This window comes from Atractosteus spatula, chromosome 12, assembly GCF_055471065.1.
Source record: "Atractosteus spatula isolate fAtrSpa1 chromosome 12, fAtrSpa1.hap1, whole genome shotgun sequence".
NCBI classification, from domain to species: domain Eukaryota; kingdom Metazoa; phylum Chordata; class Actinopteri; order Semionotiformes; family Lepisosteidae; genus Atractosteus; species Atractosteus spatula.
This window is the reverse complement of record NC_142717.1, coordinates 43,003,271-43,025,059: the sequence shown is the minus strand read 5'-3', so window position 1 is coordinate 43,025,059 and position 21,789 is coordinate 43,003,271. Positions and strand designations below refer to the sequence as shown.

The window sequence follows — 21,789 nt, the reverse complement described above, 5'->3', positions numbered from 1 at the left end:
CTCCACTTTGGGTTATTTTGCGAATGAAAAGAAGGAGACATTTTAACCAAACACACAAAGCACTAACCTGGCAAGCCAATCTGACAAGAAGCAGAGAAAAGTAACAAAGGGAAGGAAACGCCAGACCTTCAAGCTCACAGCCCCTCTCAATTCCCTCTGAATAAGAGGGAGCCATAGGTGTCATTGCTTGGAAACACCAAGTCACAAAGAGAGCTGCATCTTTCACTAAAGGCCCCTGTGAATATCAAGCTGAAAATTAAAACAAGCTGTGGAAAAGAATAATACATTTCCTTTTTTAAATACGTGTGCATCAAACACATATTCCAGCAACAGGGGCCAGAGCAATCTCTGACTTGAACACTGGCCCACTTTTAATTGACTGCCAGCACTCGCAGCCACTTCCTAAAGACTCAGCAGGCCAAGCCAAAATGTAGGCTCTTAGCGTGTACTTGCTTTAAGTGCTGAGGACTACAACTCAGCGCAGCACGATGCACACAGGAGACACTGTCTTGCTGCACATGAAGACCAAGCATACGAAGACTAACAACCAAAAACAGTTTTACACTCACGCATAATGTGTGCACATGGTATGTAATGAGTAACAAAAGGTCAAATACAAACCTTCCAGATGCACACCTACCAGGACTCCGTATACTTGTATAAGGCACACCTTAAATGTTTTTGGCCCACCATCTCACTTACAGTATGTTTTGAATAATTATAAAATGACTTATAACCATAATTTAAGTTTCATGTTAATTTACTATTGCAAAATAAATAAGTTAAGGGATGATTTAAAATTAGCCTTTTTGATTATCCAAAACATTTTCTAAGAAAATAAATATAACAATATAAATGTGGTCCTAAAGCCTAATATATAAAAACGTATCTTTCATCCGATTTCTCCTGAGTACAGTAATTGATGAATGCTTCCAGTCCTGAAATGGATTCTTATTTGTAAAATTAATCCAGCTCTCAGGAGAAGATGTTTCACTTGTGATTTCACATACTGATTGTTGAGATAATGGAATTTCATTTTAGAAGAACATTTTTGTATCCAGCTTACAGAGTGCTGAATAGTTCAGCAATGGAAAAATATGTCTAATTGAGATTAAATCACTCTCTGAAATTGCTATCTCCTCAAGAATCATTTTTCATCATTACAGAAGGAAAGAGATTAACCAAGCTATCCTATTTATTTTTCTTGATGCCTGCAGTGTAAACCTGTAATCCCCAAAGAGACAATGAATGCTTTGGATTTCCAGGATCTGGAAACACCTACACAAGTGAGAACCACTCAAGGCAAAAACTAGCTTGAAGTCGTATTGCAACACTTGCCAATAATAATTTGATCCATACCACTAACATATAATAATACAAATAAATTTAGCCAAACCAATCAGCCAGTTAAGGATATTTCTAATAGAAACCTCTAAACCAAAACGTCAGAGATTTCTTTTCAAATTAATTTTAGAAACTATAAAATATTTTTTTCAGATGTGTATTCCATGCATTGAAAAAGAAAAAAATAGTTCTAAAAACACATCTTGCCTCGCGCTAAATATTTTAGTTTTGAAAATCTTGCAAAACAAACATTTGGTTAATGGGCTGCCCCGTTTAAGCATTTTCAATGGTTTTCAAACTAACTGCTTTTCGGGAGGGGGGTTCAGTTCAGTGCCGCTTTAAATCTGTAAAAATTATTTCAGCCACAAGTCTCATTTTGGAAACCGATATTTTAATTTTGGGGGGATTAATTAGTCTACTTGGTAAAGTACGCATTCATGCAGATTTTTGTCATTTTGTTAAAAAACTAAAGGACTAACTTTCCCTCCATTAGAAACTGGAGCCTTGTTATACAGGATGCACTGCTTGGGTTCTATCTGTGCTTTACACATGAAAGAGCCCAGTCTGAGAACAGAGATACTGTATGTTTAAGGAATATGACAGGAAGCAGTAAATGCATTTCTTTAAACAACATTCGAGCAGTGTGCTTTGCTGTTATGTATTGGAAGGTATACATTTCAGCTGGGTACCATGAAATCATTTCAAATGGAACTGCAGACATTCTTGTCAAATGTAACTTTTTCTATGGTTTACATTTAACGCTTTCAAACAGAAACAAAACTTCTACCATAAATAATGTTATCTTAAACAGCTGACCCCCTTAAGTGTGCACAACCCCACTTTAATGTGGACAATTGAAATATTCAACTGCAATAGTGAACATGTAATATATTTATTTATATATAAAAGTTCCAGTTCTGATTATCATTAAACATTATTTTGTTGATTATTATGCAAATCAACACACGCAACAGGACTGGATAATTTAATGTTTTTAAACCAATAAAATTATATTAATCTCAGCCTTACACGTGTTCTGAAATATTTTGAAATTTGATGGAAATGAAGGTATCTGTTTTTTATTTTTTTTTAGAACCTGGCATTAAAGCCACTAGACTTTCATTGCAAAAGAAAAAGCAATAAAGCTAAATTATGCAACAAAGCCAGGCGCTTGTCTCTCGTGCCAGCCTGTTCTGGCAGTTCCCCAGACCCACAGCTTTATAAGACTTGTCATGCCATGCACAAACGCTAAGACTTATGATTAAACTTCATGACTTCAAATTTTCCAAATGTACGCCTGTCAAAATGAGCAATTAAACAAAATAACTTACTGCAGTGAGCTTTACGCAAAAAAAGTAAAATACAGAATATGTCATTCAGTGTGACCATTTATGATGTTTAGTGCATGACAAATAAAATGCATTATGCGCTCTTACATTCCTCTTCCCTAATTATTCTGTCAGTTTAAAAATAATCAGGAGATTTATGTTGTTTTAAATATAATTAAAATACTATTTCATACTACCTGCAGCCTGGTAAATGGAGAGATTATGTTTCGGCAGAATTTCAAAGACCCTTGTACAAAGTTTCTTAATTGATGTTTATTGCAAAGAACAGAAAGCAAAACTTATTAATTACACTGAAAACCTCCCTCCCAGAGTAACCACACATTACAAAATGTTAACATGAAATGAAGATTTTAATTATTATTGTTGTCATAAAACACTCTTTCATGTGAATTTACATAAATAATTGATTAATCCATGTTTTCAGGCATGAGAAATATTTTAATGTGCATATGTACGCACCAGTAATCTTTCAACTACCTTTACCCTGTTGTAGTTTTCAGAGTCTGTATGCTTTCAGCGCTCTCTGCTGGTTGCTTTTCATTAGTGTCTCAAAAAAAAAGATGTTAGCATTGTTTTAAGACAGTTGATGTTTTCTACATTTTGGGTTTCACGACCGGAAATATTGTTGCCATTAGAATAGATTCGCTTATTCATCTTAACAAGAATTTATTTGGGTATTATTTTGCTGTGAATGCTTTCTAAATGCAGGCTGTAAATTATTTGTCTGAGGGTGCGATCCTTTAACACAACATAAATGTTGCATGAGAGTTAAGGGGCTGATTAAGACTGAAACAAACTAACAACAAATCTCTTACTGTGTCACTGTCTTACAGAATATCTACAGCTACCTGAACAATCTATACCTCTTAGGACCAAGACAAAATAGGTCATGCCAATGAGTCAGTGCTTTTATGAAATCCATTCAGAAAAGAGGGAGGGATCTATAACCCTCTGGATGTAGAATACTCAAGACATCTACACAGTGTTGCTATGTCACTGCTGATAAATTATAGAAGAATTATAGCAACCTCAACATTATGTCCTTCCCACCTAACAAAGAGGAATACAGCCAATATTGTTGATAATTAATCTTCTATTCAAGTTTCATCACACATCAGATGACAAACACTATTATACCACAAACACTCCACTAATAAAAGCCTAATTTATCTAATTATGTGATGGTAAAAACAAGAAAATTGCAATCATCTGTGCTCAGCTTGACACATATTCTGGGAGATATTTGTTTTCTTCAAAATCATTTTAATTATTTTCATTTCTGGCAACCTCTTTCAATCAAAGCCCTTTGGCTCTTGAGGATTTTGTTTTAAAAATAGCATCGAGTTGAGTGCTAAAACTTGTGAAAATAAGTTAAGAAGAAGACTGACCTCCGCTGTCAGGCAATCTCTTATAACTGCAAATCCAACATGAGCTCTCGAAGCAAATGTAAGCGAATGTAAATGTAAAATAGAAATCGCTCTCCAAACAGTTTCCTCAGATGTTTTCATGACATGTCATCTGCAGAGGACCTCTACAGAGCACATTTTGTAACTAACCTCAGCTGGGAGAATACTGACACCTAGAGTTTTTGCTTTTTCACATGAGCGAGTTAAAACAACATTTAAGTCGAAACATTTCCATATGTGGCCTGTTGTTCTAAAATAAAGCCACTCACACACTCAGCAGAGGTGCTGAACTGCCAGCATGCACTTCACGAATTCCAAGATGTTTGGAAGAGATATTCTGGTTGTAATCGCAAACTACATGTTTATCCATCCAGAGAAGGGCAATCATAAATATCTAGATATCATTCACAAGCACAGAACAGATTTGGCCAAGGTTGAAGGATTATTCTAATTTTCACTGCACATTACTTTTTTATTGAACCATCTTATATAAATAATACAATTAATGATAGCATTGCACTCGCTACATTAAAAATTGAATTATTACATTATAGTCATTGTGGTTACCATTACCAGTGTGGTTACCGTTACAATGAGCCAAAAACACATATCTCAGAATTCTGCCCTTAAAACTGCATTTTGAAGGTTTCTGCATCTGTTTTTTACCACTTTAAAAAGTGCCCATTACACTGACTAAAGCTTTAACAATACTCATCGATTGAATTATGTTAATCAGTTAACTTCACTTTCAAGACAGAAATGTCATTTGAAAAGCTGTGACATTAAAGATCAAAGAAGGTAAAATAGGCCCCTCAAGGTCTTCTCTGTTTGAAAAAATTATGTTCTTTTAGCTTTTCATTGTAGAATGTTCCTTTAAGCCTTTTTATAATGTACCATACATGGTCGTTATTCTCTGTACTGATCCCTGAGCTTACTGGAGCTTTAGTACAATTTTGACATTTCTTTGATTTAAATGTTATTCTTATACAGTAACTACTATATATGTATATCCACATTTCTGTTTTGCCTTTTCCTTCCTTCCCCACACTGTCTAGAAGATGTAAATGATGTGTCAAATAATCACCTACACTAAGTCCTTTTCACAGCTAGCCTCTCCTAGCGCAGTGTTTCCCATTTTGTATCTGTAGTCGTTTTTGTTAACACTCTGCATTTCTCTACATCAAATATCATCAGCCAGATGTTTGTCCAGTGTTCAATTCTTTCAATTTTATTAAAATTATATTTGCTGCTTCTAGAGTATTTTATCATTCCCCCATTTTGGCGACGTTTGCAAAGTAAGATCTGCAAATATTACAAGTTTATTAACTATACCAGAATCCAGGTCATTGATATACAGTATATGAGGAAGAGCAGTGGAAATAAAAACATCCCTGTGATACATTAATAATTACATCAGCATTATTTGAACTTTCTGTTTTCTTTCCATGTCAAAAAGCAAAGAAATCCACAACCAATTTAGGCAAAAACAAAAATTAAAATCTGAAATGCCACTTTGACTGCATAAGCAACATAAATGTAATTTTGACTGATCTTCCATAGGTAAGCATACAAACAGCAACAATTCCTACCTTAAGCTAAGGCTTCAGTGATATAAAAATATAAAAAACAAAACCATGGCAAATGTATCCATAATATACAGTTTTGCACAGTAATTCCAATGTATATTTTTCAAATGTGGAAGGAAAGTTGATAGAAGTGTATGAGCATATCTGGTGCCATACTGTATATCAGCTGTTACGTGTACATTGTTAAAAGTACAAGTTTGAACTATTTAGAATTTTTATATACAGTATTTTGTGAATTTATTTAAAGCAACATACCTTTGTACCCATTTATACAGCTGGCTATTTTACTGGAGCAATCTGAGTGAAACACCGTGTTCAAGGATACAACAACAACGTGTTGCCTGAGATCTGAACCCACAACCTTCTCATTACAAACCCAGAGGCTTGACCACTGTTTCACGTTTCATATGTTGATTAATTCAATCTACAGTACAATTTTTAAGAGTATGCAGACTGGATTTCATAGCATTTTTTTTTCCATTTAAATACAAAACAATCATGTATATTTTTATTTCACAAGTATATTTATATGAAAAACGCACGGTAATGCCAAACACCCCAGCAGTAAGAAAAGTGCTATTAAAGGTTCACCGCCAGCAAATAAAAAACGGAACATAAAAAAGCAGTTCAGTTCAGAAAAAGAGAATCATGTGAAGGAATACCATCCTCTCCCAGAAGAGCCCCCAATGGTAATCGCCCAGAAAAACGTTCATGAAAATCCTGCTTGACCCTCTGAACTTCTGACCTTGTGGAGGTGGTTTCCAACACAATAACACCCAATGCAAACTTTAAGGCAGAAGTACATATGTGGTTCACTGGCTATAATTACAGCTTTAATATCATAACTATTGCAAACAGGTCCCATGGCATTCTAGACTAAACAGATCAAGCATTTTGTCCTTTCGACTGCAGCCCATTAATGGCGTTTCAGGCTCCAATGAGCAAGAATGATCCTACCCCAGCACTTGCAAGCGGTACACATTTGGTCTGAACGGAGGCCAAAATGACACCGGTCCAACCCGACTGGGCACACAATGAGCAATTCGGAGTGCAGTTTACTGGTGAAACTGATATTTATCTCCTGATTGAAATCAGTTGGAAATTCTGTTAATGTCGTGTCAGCATTATAGCCTTCCCACAACCCAAAGCACAGTTGGTTTGGCTTGTTCCTTGCTGGGCATTTACCTCACAGTAGACGTGGCTGGACTGGAAATATGCAGAGAGCATTAAGCAAAATTCTTTTTTTCATGCATTATTATTGGATGCCGTCTTATTTTTTTTTACAAGAGCAGGGAAATCACTTTTAACATGGATGCAGTCCCTGATCTTGTTACGATAGTTCTGAGCGGTCCCATCAGATAAAAGCCACTCATTTTTACCCTTTCAGCTTTTCTTCCCAGCAAATGCCAAAACGCACAAGCAATTTTTAAACAGTTATTTGAGACGACTAAGATACAACTTAAGCAACACTTTGTTCTGTGTTGTTCAAGAACGCGAGTTCCATGGGTTTTCCAAAGAAATGAGGATTCAGCTGGGTTCTGCAGACTGTGTTCTCTGTCTATGGGATGAGCTGTCTCTGCAATTTTTTTCATAGGTCTACGCTTATCCAAGTGCTGCAGGCATGACAAGAGAAACACAAGAGTTTTCTTTCATACCAATTATACAGCCAATACGACTAGGAGCCAAGCGGGTGGAACAGTGACTGACACATAATCAGATTGTCTGGGACCATCCACACTTAGGAAATCATTCCAGAATTTTTTTTTTCCTCTCCCACTCCATAAACAGAAAGTCGGTCGAAGCTCTGGCGGCAGATATTTGTATGAAAAGCGTTCAGTAAATTAAAAGGTCAACATTTTAAAGGCCATGAAATTAACTCTTCCAAATCCAGAGCACTTTTCAATGCACAGTGGATGGAATGCCAGCCCCCCTCCCCCCACAAGCCCAGTATGATTTCCTGTAATTTCTGTAATTTGTCTCGCAAGGCACAACACTGAGCCTTCATGGGCAAAGAAGTCAGCAAACAGTTGCTTTGAGATAAAGCATTAACGACTGAGTACTTCAATTTCATATAAAATCCTGTAGATCAATGTAAAGTCCTACCACCTTCCACATACATGTATACATGATCTTTAATAATAAATGACATATTTCCATAAAATTTAATTTAATGTATAAAGGTCAATGCACAGTATTCTTACTTATTATATATATTATTATAAATTTATTTTACTGTTGGTCTGGTATAAAGCAACTTACATTCCTATTTATTTACCTGGGCATTTTACAGAAGCAATCTGGGTGAAGTACAGTACCTTGAAGTACCCAAAAGGTACAACAGCGTGTCCCACCCAGAAACCTAGTTCCTCAACCTTTACGGTGTAAACGGGAACCTCTGACACTCACCCCCAAACATGTGAGATGGAATAAGGATCATACCAGGACTAAGATCAATCACTGAATGCTAGTTCTCTTCTGAAAGTATCTGACCATAATGTAGCCCACACAACACCTCTATATACAGGGGTAGCAGTGTGGAGGGGTGGTGAGGGTCCTGGACTGAGGGGTTGTGGGCTCAAATCCCATGTGAGACTCCTCGAGTGATACTTCATCCTAAATGTTCCAATAAAATACCCACTTGTATAAATGGGTGCAAACGAAAGTCACCTCAGATAAAAATATTTGAATACTGTATATACAGAGAAGGATGGACTTCAGTATCACCCAGAAGTGGGCCCTACTGCTTTCAGTGACTGAGATGCGATACTCTCTCCAATAGCCAGCTTTTATGAGGTATAACTAAGCAAAATAAATGTGCTGGTTATTGAAAATGTCTGGCTTGAATCTTACTGTTTGTCCTTCAGACACTGCAGCCAAGACTTTACAACCTCTGACTCTGCAGAACCTTGACAACTCTCCTAACCAGGAATCAGAAATCACACGTACAGCATTTCAATGAGTATGATGTGCAGGCACTGTCAAAGAGCCATTGTCTCATAACCAACACATTGGCACTGCATGCATAAACTCACACAACGTCATGAAAATCATCCTAACTGCATATTTACAAAGCTCTGTTGAGGGAGGTGGCTCCTGACCTTTTTTATCGCAGTCCATTTTATTTCATTTTGAATTCATTTCCCTCGGACTTTCCCTTATAATAACATAATCAGCCATTTCAGTGAGTGAAAAATGAATAGTTTGAAAAGTGAACATGGAATCATCAACTATAATAAAAAGCATTACATACAATAATTAAAGGGCATTGAAATAAATATTTTGTAAAGTGGATTAGCTTCATATAAAATATTTACCAATTCTGCAGAAAAAACAAGTTTCTGTATACATAGTTTTGTGGCTGTATTTATATTTTGAATTTGCTTTCTTTTTTCAGGATGTAATTAAGCATTTCCATTTACTGTAGGTTACAAAACAGAAAACATTAATACAAAATAATAACAAACCATCTTTATTTTATTTCCTTGTCTTTTAGTTTGTCTGGTTCAACCTAGAACCATTATTATGGCAGATTGATTCTTATACATACATATACTGTACAAGAATTTGGCATTTATTCACCATTTCAAGAAATCTCAACAAAGTGAAGCAGGTTGTTCTACAGACGTTCACGTGTGTCAATGCTTGGCAAAATGTTATCAGCTTCACTGATTTTCCGAGAGAAATTGACTCTTTTATCTGCTGGTACGTGTCGCGTTGAGCATCCTAACATTCCTCAGGGCATGTGGCAAGAACAAAGCTGACGGACAACTGGAAAGACTTGCTTCAGCAATCAGTTAAAACATTCAGCAGAGGTCTCTGAATAAACACAAATTCAGCTCCCCTAGCAGGTGGTTGACTCAGATATTCAAATCATTACCCTTTTCTGCAAGAAGGCTCGCTGGGGCCAAGGTTCCCGTGTGATGGACAACTTGTGTGTGCTTGCAGATGTGATCTGCACTGCGCTCAGACCTGTGCGTGAAGAGAGAGCCAGCGAAAAAAACAACAAACTCTGGCCCATATATCGCTGAGGGCAACGTCCAATCAAAGGGCTGTCAATGCAGCACTTGCTGAATAAATGACTTGCTTTGACAGGAAATTCCAAGTGCAATTTTAATTCTGATCAGGCTTCAGGAAGTGGAAAGAATAAAAACACATCAATTATAATGACAGGAAGTCTTAAATCACATGGCAAGCAGCTGTTGCCAACAGAGAAATTGCAGAGCCTTGTTAAGATTGTGGCTTTTTGGTGCAACCAAGAAAAAAAAAGGCAGAAAAGATGACATCACGCTCTCTTTTCTGAATCAATTCCATACTTATCTGTCAAATATTTCTATTCTAAAAAGATTCTTTGCAAATTAAAAGATGTTATACTTCCTAGGGAAAAACATAAAGCTAAGGATTAACATTGCGGTTACCTACTAAGACGTTATGCTAATACTAAGAAACCCTTGCTATGTGTACATATGGAGACACTTAGTACTTTAACCATCTGCTCTTTATACTGGTCTTGGCTGCAAGTCTGGAGGACACAATCGAATTAGTCAAAACGTTATGGGCGCTTCTTTTTACAAAGTCATAAATAAATATAATTGAAGTGAAATGGTTTGAATGTGATCAGCATTTAAAATTACAATTCATGTGCATGTTCAAAATAACAAAGAAGCATTTATCGGACACAAGGGAACCAATCACTTAAGACTAACAGCAGTGTTTATTAATGAAAATGAGTCTCTGTAGGTCGTTTCGGCACTGATTCTGCTACCTAACGAGACTGCAAGAACAATTTCCCAAAGTTTTTTTTCTAATAAACAATGCAAATGTTCCTAATTATCAAGTATTACATGACATGTGTCAATTTCTCAAGATCTCTCTCGGAATCCGCCTGCCCTAACCAAGAAAAACCACTGTGCTTATTAAGACTACAGAATAAGTTTTTTGATGGATTTACTCCTGTTGAACAATGACTTCTGCTGGGGTGCTGAGCTACAGTAAGCTGGCAGTCTTTTGTGAAAACCATTCCTTCATGAATGAAAACTGGAGTTGCTTTAACAGGGAATTAAATTCAAGCTCTAGGCTGGCTCGCTACACTACACATGCGTCTTTAATTTACTGCATTAGGAATACTTAAGTATAGGACTGTGAGCTCTGGGAGTTGCTGAACAAGTTACAATTTCATTTGTCATAAGCTATAAGAAGAGTGGATCAATTCCCCAAAGGGACATTCAGAGGATCTCAGTTCCAGGTGATGCTCTTTGATATGATGCATCTTAAATTGCCTCAGTCTGTATTAACTTAATAGATGTAAGTGAACAAAGATAAGGTTTCCAAATTCTAAATTGGAGACAGAGAACTGCAGGTATCCCTTTTCACAAATCCACTCATTATCCATTGTTCAGGAAACAAAGTTCTCTCTCAGTTAAATGATTTTGAATCTGCGTATATTTCCATAATTTAGAATCATGTTAGTCTAAATCTTTTTTTTCTGAAATTAAACAGTTCAGATTCAAAACATACGAAAACCCATTGCTTAAGTAGGGAGAATTTTATATTTAAGACATGATTTTTGTATGTTTTTGTTTGCAGTTTGTATATTAGAGTTTTAAGAATTTAATTCAAAATAAAATCCTAATGTAATGAGCCTCAGAAAATAATAAAGCTCGACATGTCTAAAATGCTGTCATCCCCAAGACTTAAAGGTTATGACGAATATGATACGTAATTATAAAATAATAAGTACATTAAAGACATTTTATTTACGCATTTAGCACAAGCTGTATTTAATTATCTGAAGTTCAATAAGAAAAACTTACAAAAACTGTAATAATTGAGAAAATGCATTCCCACACATTACCACAAGAGGACGCTGTTTGAGCTCAGCAATGTGGCAAAAATCTGGTCAAATCTTTCAAAAAATATTTTAAGAAACAAGCAGCTAATTTTAAGAAAAATAACTTCTTTATGATGTGCAGAAGCAAGATCTGGCTCTCATTAAGTATATCAGTTTGTATTTGACATCATACACTACACTTCAGTTTTGAGAAGGAAGTTTCGGTGCTTATATTCCACAAACAAAATCTAAAAGCAACAAAAAAGGTTAAGTCTAACCGATAAACTCTCAAAATAAAGTCTCAAAAACGTATTTCATGCAGTTATATCACTCTGAGCGTAAAAAATGTACGATGAGTCTTTACCTTCAGACTGGTGTGCTGCCAGAGGTGTCTGAGTTTCTTTGGAGTATGTCACTACTTCTTTTGGCAAGAAATCCACCTGGGTAATTTTAGAGGCTCCCAGTCTGTGCATTCTGCGCCTGGAGAATAGAGAGGTGTGAGCCTTATACTGACACAGGACAGAGCACTAGCAAAAGATGCATCAATGTCTAAATACATTTGCACTGCTCCCCTCAGTCAATAGGCTGACTGACAGGTGAAGCCTCTGACTGTACTGACTGACTTCTTATCCAGTACTTCTCCAGTACAATGACATCCCCTCACCTTTCTCTGAGTAAAGTACAATGCAATTATTGTATTTTACAAAGATGGCCTTTTCTGAATTTCCATTTGGCAGAGCACACGGACAACATTACAAGAACTATCGACATAAACGGGGCTGAAGGATGCCGCTCATCGATCATATTCAACCACGAGCACTGTGCCACTGTGTGAAGAGCAGTGCCACACCCGGGGTGCACTGTGGAAAGCTGCTGTAGGTTTACTCTGCTGTGGGGCGTCTAAGAGGATCTGGAGGACAGGAGCTAATGTATTTCAATTAGCACTGTTGCCGTTAGAATGTGCTATTCTCATGCAAAGTGCAGGTCACACATACTGTACTTTTTGAAATATTAAGCGAATAGCAGGTGATTGACCTTCTTCAGCGGAACACGTCTTTCTCGTCAATTGATGTCATACGAAATTAAACACAACCAATATTCCCGTAGTCGTGAAATTCTTTCATCTCGCAGCCAAACACAAGGCTGACAAAAAAAGCAGCATATTAACCGATTCATGAAAAGAGAGATCTGATTCCTTCTTTAAATATGCATTTAGATTTAGGGAGTTTTTTTAAGATACCTTGAAAACAAACACATACTGTATTACTGTGACAGACAGGACGTAGGAAAAAAAAAGCAGATGTACCCGAGTTCAGAGTCTGCCTGCAGCTGCAGGACAGAGGGGTCAGTGTCCCACTGTAGGGTCCTAGATCAGTGACAGCATTGCCATGCCACGCAGAGAGGAAGAAGAACATGCAACATTACTGACGAGAATAAAACAAAGCAATATTAGTCCATTAGCTTCATGCATAGTAAATCATTCTGCACGTACAAAAAGAAACAAAACCATTAAAGACAAAACAAGTCTTAGCAGTTCATCAAAGAAACGCAAACTGAAATTGACAATAAGCATAAAGCTCTTTAACCTCAAAACTGTTTTTTTTCCCCATCTTCTGCTAAAGAAAACATTTCGACTTCGAATTTGGATATTTGAAAATACTGCACGTGTCACCACTGAAGCAGATAATGTATGTGAAACAGACAGTACAGTAGATAGAAAAGGTAAAGGTAAAGTAAAAATGTGTAGGTTTAAATACGTCTGTGCCAGCCTATACAAGTGCGGTTCCTCGTATTAGGCACACAAATTCCATTACGTTACAGGCTGTGATGACCTCATTCCAAAAATAATATTTTACGTCATTGAATCAATTTAATTTGTTGTTTTTTACAGTATAAATCTTAGCAGTGGTAAACAGATATACAAATGAATCAACTAAAAATGAAAAACACTAACAACTTAATAAAAGTAAGTAAAAATAAAAGTAAAGCACAAATTGATCATGTTTTTTAAAATGCTGTGGTTTTATTAAAAGTACAATCTACAATGAGTCATTGGCTCTCTTTCACATCTATGTTCTTGACAACATAACAACATCAGTTATTAAAGTGCACGGGATATTTCATTGCACAACTAGTGTACTCTTTATTTTTCCAGTTGTCAATGTGGCTTCATGAATTTCAGTTGGATAACATGTTTAGGTAGTATTTGTCTTCTAAATAGTTTTACAAGATCCACTAAACAGAAAATGTGGACTCTATAGTCGGTTGGGAAGAGTAGAGTAAAGATGTGATAAAAGACAAAAAACACTCAGTCCCATAAAGGCAACATAATACTCATGGCCTCTGTGGTACAAAACTGGAATTTTCAAATATTCAACTTAAAAAAACTGTATTATACAATTCTGAGGCAAAGTAAAAAACAGACTTTACTTTTTTTTCATAAGCCTCACAGCTTTGAAAAAAATTGTCTGAACGCTTCTTAAACAAAGGCATAATTAGTTGCACAAGTTAAAAAAATTGAGGTTATTAAAAGAAACATCTCTTCTATTACAAAAGTAAAGGAAATTTTAAAAGCAAAATGGTCGCAACTCATTGTGTTCACCTGTAATTGTGAATAATAGTTTGTTCTGTTGTGGCCAATTAACTATTTAACTATTGAGATAAAAAAACTCCTGGTAGTTTCAAAACTTACTCCAGAGCAAACTTTGTCCCAATTTGCTCTTTCTGTAGAAATCCCATCTACAATCCCAATAGATTTAATTACAGTTTTCAACACCACATGAGCCATCTCAAGCTTGTCAAGGTGGTGTCACCAAAACATTGTATCTAATTCTTATAAAATTAGAGCAAAATTCTGTTCCGGGGCAAAAGTCTTCAGAAACTCTCAATGTCTGAGTATTAAAAAGGACAGTGTACATCCTAGCTCCCATGGCTAAACATTTAACATATCCTTGCACATAAAATAAAAATAAACTCAATATCTGTGGGCCAGATTATTGTGTCCATATATTTGACCAGATTTTGTCAATAATGTGATAAACATAATAGTCTAACAAGTGCTGAATGCCCTACTTCAAGTAATGTTGGCCACTATATGTAGATTTATAAAAATGTTATATATTGACATTTACAGTAATATATTAAATTAAGCACAGTAAGAGAAATAAACACATCTATATTTAATGTGTGCAGTGCTTTGGAACTAAACACATGAATCTTGAGGCAGCTACAGTACATCAAGTGCCACATTAATCCTGATAAATCCTTAAAGTCTGAATTGTCATTCATGTCAGTGAAAATAGCTTACACTGGCAAGTGGGCTCTGTTAACCTCAGAAACAAAGAGACAACAGCCCTTTGTAAACTGTGGAATGAGATGAGGCCAAGAAATATTAAGTCATTCCTGTGTTAAGTGTGACCCAAGGGGAATTGGCTGCTCTGCATTACATTTAAATGACAGATTCTGAGGCTTTAAACCATCATTACTTGATCTTCAAAGAGCTTTTATGTGTCCTCAGCGTGGAAACTGGAGAAGACTGAGACTCTTGCCAAAAACAGAGGCAGCCCTTTAAATGATTATTTTTTTCTTTTTGAATTTGCTTGTGGAAATATTTTCTCTTTTGATTTAGTACAAAGGCTGACTATAACTGTCTTTAACCGTTCAAAAAAGGTTAATGTAACAACTGATGTCCTGTACACCACACTCATTCTTACCTAACCGCACACCAGCTGTCGCCATCTTACTTTCCCTTTTTGACAAAATTACTTTTTCATGCTTTAGGAGATACACTTAAATTTAATCTGACTTTTGTATGAAACAAATACAGAAAGAAAATGCCATTTTTATGGGAGCTGAAGTTAAGGACACATGCCATATTATAGACACCTATATCACATTAAGAATTTTAAAAGCTGTTAACTATAATTCAGCTCCACAAAGACCACTTTGTCTACACAAATGACCCACAGTAATTATATGTTTTCTATGCAATAGGTATACTTTAGTACTGTTGTGATGCCTTTTTGTTATTATACAATGTTTGGTTTTAAAAATTGTGAAATTATCAAAGGTTCACTTGAACAGTCTGTTGTTAAATCCATGCTGAATATCTGTATGATATTTTACACTCAATGTACAATTTTCAGCTATAGACAGTGCCTTGCAAAAGTATTAAGACCCTGCACAGTTTTCACATTTTGCTGCTTTAAAGCTTGCAGTCATGACACTTTGAAGTAGCAATAAATACGCATTATACTGTAAACATCACCTTCAAAGCAAAAAAAAGTAACAGATAACATGGAAGAAAAATCCTGATTGCATAAGACAGCACCTTTATTTCCTCAGACAGTTGAAAAAACTTGATCTATCTTCAACTGTCCTTACCACATTTTACAGGCGCGCTATTGAGAGCGTGCTCATGTGTGGTATTACAACATGGTTTGGCATTACAGGGGGTGGTCAGGTCAGCCCAGTCCATCACTGGAGTACAGCTCCCCTCTATTTCAGACATTTTTACTAATTGCTGCCTCAGGAAGGCTGAAAGTATCGCTATGGATACCAGTCATCCTGGTTCCTCACTTTTCTTCCCCCTTCCCTCCGGTAAGCATTATAGGAGCAGAAAGGCACGAACTTCCAGATTCAGAGACAGTTTCTTCCCACAGGCTGTCAGATGACTGAACTCTACCCCTACCACTGGCTCACACTGAGGTTTTTTTTTTCTCTAAGATGTAAGTTATTTTACTTGCTGTTGTTGTTGCCACTGTTCCTTGTTTATGTTTTTGGTGTTTCCTTAAAGTCTTTGTATAGGAGCGTACACGCAAATAAGCATTTCATTGTACTTGTTCATACTGTATGACAATAAACTGAACTGAACTGATAAGTATTCAAACCCTTTGATTTGGCAAACAAATTAATTCAGACGGACAAAATTACCTTAACAAGCCACACAATTGATTGTCTGTGAGTAATAAGAGTGGTTCCTATGATTTCAGAATAAATACACCTGTCTCTGTGAGGTTCCTCAGTCAGGTAGTGAAGCAAAGATTCAACTATGAAAACCAAAGAACAACTCTGTGTTAAAGTTGCATAAAGGCACAGAACAGAAGAAGGTATCATTTTGAGCATGATGAAGTCGATCATAGACACTGCCTAGATCAGACTGCCCCTACTAACTCTGTGAGAGCCGCAGGACAAGAAAGAAACTGCTTAGGATGCCATTGTGTGGACTACGGAGACTTACAGAGTTAAGAGACTGAGATGTCCATGGGAAGAAATTTCCAGAGCATTCCATAAAGGGGTCTTATGTGGAACTGAAAAAAGAAATCTCAGAATCCTGATGAGGTTTTCCTACAATTGACCTAAGTGATATTGCGAACATGTGGCAAAAAATGTTCAGCGGTCAAACAAGACAAAATCAAAACCTTTTGGTCTAAATGGAAAGAGTTACATTTGACACAACCCAGCATAGTGTATGACAACACTATCCCTACTGTCAAGCATGGTGGTGGCAGCATTATGTTATAGTTCTGCTTCTCATCAGCAGGAGCTGGAAAGTGTATTAAGACTGATGGGAACATACTGTAAATGGAGCAGAGTGCTGGCAAATCTTACAGAAAACCCTGCTTCAGACCTAAAACTGTGACAAAAATGCACTTTTTTCAACAGGACTCTGATACAAAGAACAAGGCCAAAGCTAGATTAAAGTGGCTTAAGCTAAGAATGCGAATGTCCCTGAGTGGGCCACACAAAGTCGTGCCACACAAAGTCACCAAGCTGGTGCACTACGTTGGTAGAGATTTAAACAAAAATAGTTCTGGCTGTTAGTGCTGCCAAAGATGCTATTGGGTTCACAATATGCAATCATTTTTTCTCTCCAGTTTTTGCTGACATTTACAATACCTTATCTTTCCCCTTAGTTTCAGTTTTCCTGTTCTGAATAAAATATTAAGTTTTAAAAAAATGTGCATGCATCACAGAACGGGCCACCATACAATAGATCTGAATACTGTTGGCAAGGCACTGTATACTTACACAATAAGCAACTTGACAACATATTGAAAATGGTCTTGTGGCATGGACTGTGTCTATATTTATATTATATTGTTAATGCAGTGCTACTTTAAAATTATAACCTCTCACGAGAGCAACAATGTTGTTGTTTTAAGTATGTTAGGAATAAAAAAATTACCCATGCACTGCTTCTTTTATCATGAGAGCTGACAGTAAATATTTAAAAAAGGCTTATTTGATGAAGAATAAACATGATAGTTTATGTATGATTACACAGAGTCATTTGCTGGTCTTGGCAGCTATAGTACATGTATAACATATTACTATATTTGAATCAACTGGTAAAATATTAAATATAACTTAAATGAACTGGGAAGTTTCTAAACTCTGGGTCATCCACCGTCATTAGGCGATACAGATACAGTATGGCTGTACACCACTGAACAAGGAAGAAAGATTAAGCTTTTAGGGAGAAAACATTGAGAATCTCTCCTTTTTCTATAAATGTCTAATAATTCAAGACAGCTCTGAGTTTGCGCCAAGTTTGAATGTAAAAATGCTGCAACATGGTTTCAGAGAAGAGGACTTCCAGCTGTAACTGCTGTCAAATGTACTTCCACCTGATATGGGGTTCACGGTTTTGAATACTTATGCAATTAACATACAGTATCTGACAAAAGGAAGTTTTGCAGTTTATCTGATGTTTCAGCTTGGGCATTTTAAAAATGCAGTACAAAGCTTCAAACCCATCCCATAACGTGAGCAGCATAAGGAGATGAAAATAAGTTTTAAATGAAAAGAGCAGTTAAATGTGTAAATCCACTGGCTTGCCTGACCCTGCCTCACATACTGTATCTGCCTTCACATTTCATATCGAAGGACAGGGGGTTTTCGTACATCTTAAATCATTATCTTAATAACTGGATTTCCCTCATCTGGTTTTCAAAGCAGTCACAGAAAATTACAGACATTTGAATCTTCTGGTGTGGTAAGACATCTAACTGAGTCAATATGCACCACCGATTATAAATTTATGTAAAACATACATCTACATATGTGAAATTCTGTACAGTCATTTTTCATTTGATTCACAATCCAGTTGGCACAGTCCTCATTTTAAGCTATCAAAAATAAGCAGTAGTGCATGTGATAGTGCGACAATGTGAAATTTAATCTATTTAGAAACAGACATGAAAATGAAAGTGTTGCAGTGAGAGAGAAAGTCAAAGCAATTGTGAACTACCAGCATTTTTTAAATCCAGATTTCCCAAGAGCACCTTGCTTTGCCAAGAAGACACTACTAAAAACGCCTCATTCAGAAGGTTCTGTCAGAGTTCAACAGCAGATCACAATGGACAAGTTAACAAACACAACACAAGACCCACACAATTCACATTGTTGCTTACCTATATCTGCCATCCCCGTTGAGAGAGATTAAAGGGAAAAGTACAGTTATCAGACACACGCTAAGAGCAAAGGAAACACAGCAGGAAACCTGAATACAGAGCTTATATAATGCAGATGTCTAAACTGAGCTACCTTCCCAGAGGAGAGAAGCTGGGCCTATATTCTTAGCTTTTGTACTAAAACTAAAAATTGCTACAATAAAGGGGACTTTGGTGCAGTACAGTAAGAGTAACTACAATACTGAAATGGAAACTAGGAAAACTGAAATTCTTACTACCTGCACCACCTACTCACAGGCACCTACATTATGATTGGATTTGACAAAAGTCAAAGCTAATCTTGGAAAATAAAGGGATGTGTTACTGTGACTCTTAAAACATACCGTACCTCTTTCCTGCATATTAAAAAATGCTGTATATTGTACAGTACGTATATGAGCTTTCCTGAGTATTACTTGAAATTTCTTTAAATTTGAAACTTGAACCAATTATTATATGACAGAGTTTATTAAACCAGTATCTAACACTAGTTACTAACAGCATGTCTGAAAGCACAGAGCATCACTCTCTGTTAGTATTTTGATCTGTCCTATATTATATGATTTTAAAAAGTTTTTTACAGGAAGTAAAGGAAGCATTTCTATTTCTATTACCAAAATCTTCACATTAAGATATGATGGGCGTTCTTGCATAATTTCTACATTTGTCAAATTAATCCTTTTATTTTTAGACATACTGTATCAAAGATGTCCCTCTAAAAGCAGCCTCTTTGTACTATATTACTACACCTGCTTTAATGTTTGCAAATACTAAATATGCTGGATTTTACCAATCAAATTTCAACAGAATGAGATCAACAAAAATGTTTAAATGTCTGAAACTATGAACATTCTGTACCTATATAAAAAATGTTGGTTACAAACATAACATCTGTTAAAAGAAAAGAGGTGACCTGTACAAACAGGATACTGTCCACAGGGTGCACGTTAGACTGAGATTGCGTATCCGAGCTGCCAAAGTTTTGTCCTCTTTCCCGAGGATATATCCAAGCCATTTCCTAAAGATCGGTCTTGTTTGCTTCCACACCCACCTAGAGCTAGCAAAGTGACCTCACTGGCTGGTGGAAAATGGGAACTACAGTATGTACCCAAGCTGCAGTGAGATGGGCTACAGTGATGACAGGGAACTTCCAGGTATGTTATAGGACTGGTTGCCTTAAGCCAGGGGCCACCAACCTGTCTAGAGAACTACAGTACTTCAAATCAATAAAACACATTCTGAGCTACTTATTGTCTGTATGTCTTTTTATAAGAGCGCCTAGATTAGATATTATCTAATATTTAAAAATGTATGGATGCCTTCATTTTGTTGAGAGGCTTGGCCCAGCATGGTGCCTATCAGTGTCTTGCAATCTGAGGTACTGCCTTGCAGTTAACTTGGACAGAGTCAGTCAGACAGGTTCAGAACACCGAACAGATGACATTCAGGTCAGAGAAGCTGCTTTCTTGGCTGCTGCTCACATGCTGTTGTATTTCTCTGCATCCCTGAGGCTCCTCGGATTCACAGCAGATCGACGTGACTTCAATGGGATGTCATGCTAAGAAGCGACGATTCCCATTTCCAGGGGTCACAGAACTGAGATGGAAAAGCACATCCATCTGTTCTGAAATGTCACAAAACATCCACCGCCATGATCGGGGTTTTGGAAGGAACACCACACAGGGCTCCAGCTGTAGAAAATCAGTGTATCTGTTCTCAAATTCCTGACCAGGCCTGGTCAAGCATGAGTGTAAAAAAGATCCCAACTAAAGCTTCACTTTCCGACAGCGTTCTGATGCTGCATTCATTCCCTTTTCCAGCACTTGTTGAAGAAGGAGGCCCAATTAAGTCTGTGCAGTGCTGATTATCCTCTGCGCAATTCAAGACATTGAATTTCTTAGTTGCATCAGTTAGAAAACACCAAACCAAGCAACCATGCAGTCCGTGAGCGGAGCCTAAATACAGTCTGAACATAAATACACTCTTCCTTATAGCCATAAGGAAGCAAATGACCTTTGGAAAGTCAATACAAACAAAAGATAGGATTTATGACATTGTGTATTCGCTGTAGATATTTCCAGAGAGCCTCTGTAAGCGGTGGGAATGTGGGCCTATCACACAGATAGATTCTAAACCATCTCCATTGTAGGACACAGAGAGCAATACCACAAGCTTCAGCCAGTGCTCTTTTGTGTACTGAATATGAACACATACAGGTAACTGCTACAGTACCATAAAGGAAACACCAACATATCATGTTTTAGGGCACTGGGCCAGCAAACATCTTCAATGCACATTGGCATTGATTCTACAAGTATCTAGAACTCTACTGGAGGGAGGTGACACCATTCTTCCCTGAAAAATTCCATCATTTGGTGTTTTGTTGATTTGGTGGTAGAAACCACAGCCTCAGGCACCTCTCCAGAATCAATAAATGAGATTCAATGAGATTGGGATCTGGTGACTGGGATGGCCGATGCATATGGTTCACCTTGCCCAATAATAAATGGGTTGAGTGGACCTAAACCTGCAGGAAAATGCTCCCCACACTATAAGAAAGCTGCCAGCACCCTTCACCATGGAAAACAAACACTCAAGCCTGAACTGGATGAAGCTGCCTGCTCACATCTTACAATACTGTAGACTGACATTCGCAGTCAACAGATTCAGAGTTTATCATTTGTTTTGCCTTGCGTCTCGAACCAATGCACAGACACCATGGTCAAAAAGTATGTGTTTTGTCCACAGTTGCTCCTAGCTGATGATGTCTTTTCCTCAGTCTTCCATGCCAACATCACCTCAGCCACTGTTCCTCATGAAACA

The 21,789-nt window shown here is 36.9% G+C and overlaps 1 protein-coding gene across 7 annotated transcripts in view; it reads right to left on the bottom strand.

Moving 5' to 3' along the window:
- Positions 1–21,789, bottom strand: part of dync1i1a (dynein cytoplasmic 1 intermediate chain 1a) — an 80,948-nt gene that overhangs the window by 47,238 nt on the left and 11,921 nt on the right. For 5 of the 7 annotated variants that reach the window (XM_088928461.1, XM_088928457.1, XM_088928463.1 and 2 more), the window contains one exon: positions 11,877–11,992. In XM_088928461.1, the coding sequence (XP_088784587.1) occupies positions 11,877–11,992 (116 nt within the window). Of the gene's footprint in view, positions 1–11,876; positions 11,993–12,818; positions 12,879–21,789 lie in introns of all 7 variants that reach the window. The other 2 variants (XM_088928464.1, XM_088928465.1) reach the window with 1 other exon arrangement.